At 48.2% G+C, this 7,304-nt stretch overlaps 1 protein-coding gene across 12 annotated transcripts in view; it reads right to left on the bottom strand.

Moving 5' to 3' along the window:
* Positions 1–4,697: 4,697 nt before the first annotated feature.
* Positions 4,698–7,304, bottom strand: part of TIAM1 (TIAM Rac1 associated GEF 1) — a 155,895-nt gene continuing 153,288 nt past the window's right edge. For all 12 annotated transcript variants that reach the window (XM_085567164.1, XM_085567400.1, XM_085567308.1 and 9 more), the window contains one exon: positions 4,698–7,042. In XM_085567164.1, the coding sequence (XP_085423290.1) occupies positions 6,579–7,042 (464 nt within the window). In that variant the 3' untranslated portion in view covers positions 4,698–6,578. The remainder of the gene's footprint in view (positions 7,043–7,304) is intronic.

Here is a 7,304-nt window from a genome sequence, read left to right as displayed (position 1 = left end):
AGACATAGTGAGCCTTTTCTAGGATCCTCTTTACCTTCTGTTTTCTGCAAAACGTCCTTGTGGTCCATAAATTCTGTGTTCCAGATTGTCCAACCACACCAATCCATCTTCTTCTCCCAGGCTTTGGTCACTGGAGATATCAGAGTTAGTTCATCAGAAGTCGAAGTTTCAGTAATTTTCCCCAGCTGTGTTTCCACTAAAGTAGCTTATGAGAAATTTTCTGAGAGTAATCTAAAAATAACACAGAATTTATAATTTGTATGCACATTGGTTATGATTAATTAAAACAACCATTTTAAAAGGTAATTAAAACCATTACCTCCAATTATTTACAAGCTCTCTCATTTCCAGAATGCTCAGACTAGTGTCAGCTCCAGAGGTGGCACAGTAGATCACACCTTGAGAAATTCTGCTGCTCAGAGATGGATCAAAGTCCAGAGGAAACTGGGAAAAGGGGCAAAAAAAAAAAAAAAAAGGGAGGGGAGGCTTTTTTTAACAACTTATTTATCACTGGAAGGCTCAGAACTGACATTTGACTGTGAAATCCATTGTCACACAGTCCCCAGCAGTCCCCAGCCCTTCCTTTAAACTGGAATGAATGCCAGGCTCAGCCTGACTCAGTGCAATGCTGTGGGAATCCAGGGCTTCCCTCTGGCTGCCCTGGAAGGTCTGGGACCCTGGCAGGGGGTCAGGAACCCCCCTGGACAGAGCCCCCAGAGACACTGTCTGTGATCTCTGTCTATGGAAAAGAGTTTTCAGTCTTACAGGATGAATTACAAGCTCTGAGTGTTTGATATGAGTAATAATTAAGTGTGGCATGGGTGCAAAAGTAAAATTTTAGGCTTCTAGATAAGGGGTCCAAAGGGGACAAGATGGAGGAAATTGGGTGTGTCTTGTCCTTTTTCTCCTTCTTCATGCCCCCCAGGTTTCACTGTAGTGTTGGCATTTTTCTGTTGGTTTAGGCTGGGGACACACTGTTCAACGTAGGTGACAGATATTGGCACATTATTGTAAATCCAGGCCAGGGAGTTTCTGGTATTTAATGTTTGTCACATCCCACTGAGGGCAGAGCCCCACACGCTGCCCTGCAGGACAGAGCTGGGCAGGGCAGCAGAACATGTTAGAGATAAACAGAATAAACAACCCTGAAACCAGCACAGACCAATTATGGCTTCTGCTTTGGCAGTGGGGCAGAGAGACAGAGACTTTCTACAATCTCAGAATCATCAATACCTCAGATTCCAACACAATGCCACAGCACAGGGAACAGCATGAGGAAGGGCTCAAACCCCCGGGGGAGGCACAAGGGGTGTGGGGGGACCCCTGCAGCTCCCACAGGGTGAGCAGAATTCTCCTGCTCTGCTCCTGGGGATGAGGGGATTCTCCTGCTCTGCTTGTGGGGAGGAGGGGATTCTCCTGCTCTGCTCCTGAGGATGAGGGGATTCTCCTGCTCTGCTCCTGTGCATCTGCAGCTCACAGAGCCAGGGTGCCACCAGGAGCATCGATGTGGAACTGCCTCTGCCAAACCAGACAGGGAATTCCAGTGTGCAGAGCTGCTGGGCACATCCAGCCCCTTCAATAAGGAGTGGCAGGACACAAACACAATCCACAATCCAATTCCTTTCATAAGGAATGGCAGGACACAAATGCAATCCTTGCTTTGTGTGAAGGCACAACATGTCCCCCCCAGTTCCTCTGTGCCCACTGGCTTTTCTCTGCAAAAATGGGGGAGTTAATTAACCCCAGGACTGGGTTACATGAATTGGTGGCAGTGAAATTCGTGATTTCCCAAAGTGCCAAGCCAAACAAAATCCCCACCCAGTATCTCACACAAACTCTTTCTGTGTTTTGTCTTCAGAGAAGACAGTGAAGCTGTTTGCTGAAGGGACGTGGACATTCCAGTCCCAAATGCTCTCTCAGAAAATGCTCTGTCCAAACCAGACACCATAGGTGAGTGATGCAGCCCTCAGCTTGGTGGAACTGTTGTTGTTACCTCCGAACAACCCCAGCCCCTTATGAGACAGAGAAAAGCCCTTTCCCTCCTGTAAAACAACACAGTTAAATGTGGGGACAGCCCTTCCTCATCTCTTTTTTGTTTCCTTGCCGCTAGGAAGTAGAGAGAATAGGAATCCAAGAGAAAGCTTAATCGATGTACTGTGCTTCCCAAAAAGATCTGCTCCAGGCTCCAGGTGTAACTGCTGTTATTGTTAGCAGGAGAATGTGTGGCAGCTAAGTATCCTAAATAAAACAGGCCTGTCTCACAACACCACCTTTAACCAACAGCTCTTTCTCTGCTTTTTTACAGAGGAGACAGGCAAAGAAGGGTCATTTAAAAATCTCTTAATTACCAACTGCTCATTTTCTAATGTCTTATGAGGGCTAGAGGGGGCAGAGGATTGGGTTATCTTATCTTTTCAAGTAACTTTTCTTTTAATCTCCTTTTCCTGGAGTATTCCAGTGTATAATTTAGCTGATAGTCTGGTATTGCAGTGACCTCGAAGAGAGCTGATGCTCTCCCTCAGCTTGAGTCTTTTAACTCCATATTGGAGATCTGAAGGGCTTTTTTAGTGCTCTCCTAGAACCTGTGGCAGGGGACGGAGCAGATTCTCTTTGAGTGCATTTCCCCAGGCTTAGTTCCACACCCCTCTACCTGCTCCAGCACTGAGCTCATTGCCAGCCTCACCACCCTGAAACAGCCACAGAGCTGCTCGGCTCCCTAATGCCCCTTGAGGAGTTCATTAATGGGGTTTAATCTCTGCTGAGATGAAGAGAAGCCGAATTCATCCCTGGAAATTACTTTCCTTAACGGAATGACGCTCGAGGCCTGACATGGGACGGTTCTGCAGCGCCAGAAAAGCGGGGGATGCTGCTGCCGACTGCCTGCCAGTCACTCGGTGGCCACGGGCTTTCCCGGGTTTCCGAGGAGCCGGGCGGGATTCGTGGGGCAAGGGGGACACCCGCCGGCCGCGGCTGGAACGGAGCGGGAGCGGCGGAGAATCCCGGATTTACCGAGAGAGAGAACGGCCACTCCCGCCCTGGCAGCGGTCATTGCACAGCACGGACCCTGCCAGCTCAGCAAGAATCACTGGCAACACTCCAGAGCGCCGGGGTGTTGTGCTGTGCTGCAGGTGTCAGCTTTGATGAGCGAGGAAAAGCCTTCAGCATGTTTGGGAGGAGCACACAGGGCTGCCTGACCCTAATCCTTACATTAACCCATACCCTAACCCTAACCTTTATCCTAAACCCAAGCCCATGCAGCCAAAGAAGCCTCCAGGCTCCCACGGAGGAAACTTAAGGATAAACGATTCCTGCTGGACTAACCCAGAAGGCAGCAGGTTTTTCTCCAGGAACTGAAGGAAAAAGCTGCTGGAACCACAGCTGGGCAGTTGGGTTTAAAATGCAGCACGCCATTTTAAACTCCTGTGGCTCCTGTGCCCTGGGCACAGCTGATCTAGAACTGCCTGTGTTCCTCTCTGGGCTTACCTCTATCTCCCCAGCACTCAGGTCACGGGCAAATTGCTCTCTCCTGACACACTCCGAGCACCCTAGGCACTGATTCAGAGCCTGTCCTCCATCCATGGACAGCCTAGAACATATTTGATATTTTATTCACACCTCTCTGCAGCTTGATGGATCCAAGTTTCTGCCTTGGATCTGTTTCCTGCAACATTAATTAATTTCAAGCCCTCTTTATTTTTCAGTGTGGTATTTCTAATTGTTTCCTTGAGTTAGCTGTTTTGTTTCATACAGTTTTTTCCCCAGAAGCAGATCACTTGGCTGTTAAACCAAGGTGTGATGGCAGAGAGGTTACCAATTAACTGCACCCTGGCAGCCAGGGATCTGGCACAGCTCTCTGCCATGGGGGACACCCAAGTCTGGCCTGGCACAAAAACAAGGTATTGGTGCTCACCTCTCCGAACTGCACAGGGAATTGCAGGAATTGCAGGAGGATTTCTCTGTCATCCTGTTTCTGGCTGGTGGCAGCACAGGATTTTAAAGCCAAAGTATTCCAGCTGCAGAGCTGGCATACCCATGTAACTTGTCACCACTGCTGTGATGCTTTCTTCTTGAAGCCCTCACTTTGTCTTCTTCTCACCACTTCCCCAATTTGCTGAGGAGTTTGGATTAGCCTGGTAGCCTTACAAGCCAAAAAGAATCCTGCTGAAGCAGCAAACGTTGCATTGCTGCAAGGCATGCTGCACACACCCCACTCCATTTTAAAGCCATTTCCCTCCTATTTTTTGTGCCATTTTTGTCATTCCCCAGAGACCGTCACCCCAGCTCCATCTGTGGGGTGCCCATGCTGTGCCACCACCAACCCACAGCACACTCCCCAAGTTTGGGCTAAACCCAGAACCCCAGAGGGACAGGGACTGGCCATGGAGAGACTGGGGAGCTCCTCCAATGCACCTGGAATTCTTCTGAAATTTGCTGATTTTTATCTCATTCTTTGAAATACTCACTTGAAGGTTCTTTGTGACCAGCCTGGAAAAGCAGCAGGAATGGCTGGTTATGGATGCCATAAGGGAAATAGGAATTGTCCCCTCACCAAAACACTAGCAGAGCCTTACCTGAGGGCTCCTTCCCGAGCTGCAGCAGCTGGGAATGCAGGACCTCCTCCCTGGTATCACCCTTCCCACCTCACAGCCCTCCTGTGACAGGCTCCACATCACATGTGGCCTCCACACACCACTCTCTGCAGTTATACTTTTTTTTTCCTCCAGTATTTTATTTCCGACAGGCATTTACAACGTTCCATTCATAGAACTAAAAACATAAAAATAGACCTTCTTTCAGCTTATAAAAGAAATATATAAGAACCTTTGACATAGACATGTCATGACATTATGTACAAGAGCCATGGTACCTTCCCAGTACCTGCTTCCAGTATTCGAGTGCTGACTGCATCCTCTGGGAGCAGCCCAGGACAGCCAAACCCTCCAGCACGTGGGACATGACCAACAGGTGATGGTACAAAAACAACCATGTGATCATACAAAGGGGGTAGAAACTCTTCTAAAGCTCTTATGAAAAGAAACCAGGAGATAGCAAAAAGTTACTAGAGAAAGCTTTCATAAGTCAAGTATAGTGCACCAGAAACCAGGGGAGGGAGGGGGTGAGGGGAGAATGCCAGCTGGGACACACAGACAGTGATGGATGTTTTGGGGGGAGGAGATAATTTTTGTTACGTTTTAAAATATAGTCAGAGTGGATTTTATAAAATATAATCCTAAGGCTATTATAAAATTTCAGGTTCTCAAAGTACCTACTGATGTGTCAAACATCAATAGATACCAACAAAATGAAACAAAATTTCATATAATCTTCCTTTTTTTTTTTTTCCTATAGGTGACACTGCAATGGGGACAGCTATATAAATCCTAAAAAAAAAAAGTGCTATTTTGTGTTTTGTATTTGGAAGTCTGCTTAAAAACCACAAGATTTTAGTCACATTTTTACCCTGTTTTAGATGTTTAAATAGAAGATTTAAAATGTTAAAGAAGTTTAAGTGTGTAAAACTCTTTTCATCCTCTATTGCAGTGGAAAAGCTTGTATAAAGAAATTAAAATACACTAGTTTCACCCACAGTAGGACAGTGGGTGAGGTCAGTTTTTTGGCTATGTATTCCCTGTCCCCTAAGCCAAAATTCTGCCAGAGAGCAGAGTAAAGGGATCTGTGGCTCCAGCAAGGGTACATCACAGATCTCTTTCCTCCACTGCAATTCAGTCATGTAATTTTATTTATTATTCTTTTTATTAGCTAACTAAACTCATCTCAAACATATACAATAAACCTTTTCCTGAAGAAAGTTATACCTAAATAAGAGTTTCCAGTTAATATTTTAATATAAAACCACCATTCCTAACCCTCTGCAAAAAGCTAGCCTCGTATCCTAGACGTGGAGCTACCCTAAATCTCTTACCCCTTTGTGCCCCTGCATCTCAGGTAAAATACAAAAAAATATTACTTCAAGTGTTAAATTTGGATCTCTTTTAAGAGAGTTTGGCATCTTTACAAGAGTATGTAAAACTAGAGCTTCCAACATTGACATTAAATTAGACCAGCCACAGACCAAGAGGACTGAACACAACATGAATCCCAAACCTTTCCTCACACGTTCCTAAAATACATGAATATTCTCTTACATTTAGAGAGGGAAAGGGAGTCAGAATACTGTGACTGTACAGGTTAAAAAGGCAGTTTCCTTGTGAAGGGGATGAGCCTACCACCGACGGCTGTCACTGTCACCAATCCCTCTGTCCTCGTGCTCCTGCTGGAGCCAATTTGCTGCACAGAGGTTAAGACACCCAGAGTAATTTTTTTTCCAGTGATTATGTTCTCCCCATACTCAATTTCAGCCCCTGATTGTTTTAGAATAAATAAAATAGTGTGAAAGCCCTTGGTTAACGTAAGACAGGACCTCAAGTTCGTTTCGTTCCCAGTTTTTGAGCGTTTGACAGTCGCCTAAAGCGTGGCCACATGGCTTCAGACCAGTCGAGCTGCCGCAAGGGTGTGTGCAAGTGTGCAATCACGGGAGGGACGGAGGGGTTCGGGGACACCTACAGCGCCGGGCCGCTTCAGAGCTCGGTGTTGAGCTTCCTGCTGGGCACAAAGTCCTCCCGCCGCACCCAGATGACCTCCTCACCGTGGCCCTCGGCAGCACCGTTGATGGTGGGCAGGGCCGCCTGCTTCCTCAGCTGGGCCATCCTGCTGGTGTGCGTGTCCCCGGGCAGGCAGGACCGCTCGGGCGGCTGGCCGCCCGCCAGGGACGTGGCCTGCAGCCGCTCCCGCAGCTCGCGCTGCGCCCCGCGCGCCGCCTCGCAGAAGTCGTCGTCGTCACTCAGGATGTCGGTCTCCTTGATGTCCTCCTGCTCCTCGTACTGCGCCAGGTCGAACTGCTCCTCGACCCAGCGATCAGTGTCCCCTCCCTGCGCGGGCTCTTTCTCGGGGCTGCTGCTGTGGACGGCCTCTGAGTCAATGGTAAACCTGTTTCGGGCCAGTCGCCGCCTCCTCCTCCCTAGAGACTTGCTCGGGGCTGACACTGCACACACAAAGATAAAACCCCACAGGTGTTTTACACACGGCACAACTCTGGCCTAGAACTAAGTCCTGTCTGGCACACCGGGCACCCAAGGCCCGGTCACTCCCATCTCCCTGAGGCCTCAGCTCCTCAGCTCCTTGGCATGAGGCCTGTGCGGCCACACGAGGAGTTGTTGCTGCTTAGATCCACCGAGACACAGATCATGGCCTCTGGATCCAATGAGGCTCAGATCATGGCCTCTGGATCCACCGAGGCACAGATC

This window comes from Lonchura striata, chromosome 1, assembly GCF_050655825.1.
Source record: "Lonchura striata isolate lonStrDom1 chromosome 1, ASM5065582v1, whole genome shotgun sequence".
NCBI lineage: Eukaryota > Metazoa > Chordata > Aves > Passeriformes > Estrildidae > Lonchura > Lonchura striata.
Note: the sequence above shows the minus strand (reverse complement) of the source record. Positions and strands in the feature narration are given on the sequence as shown.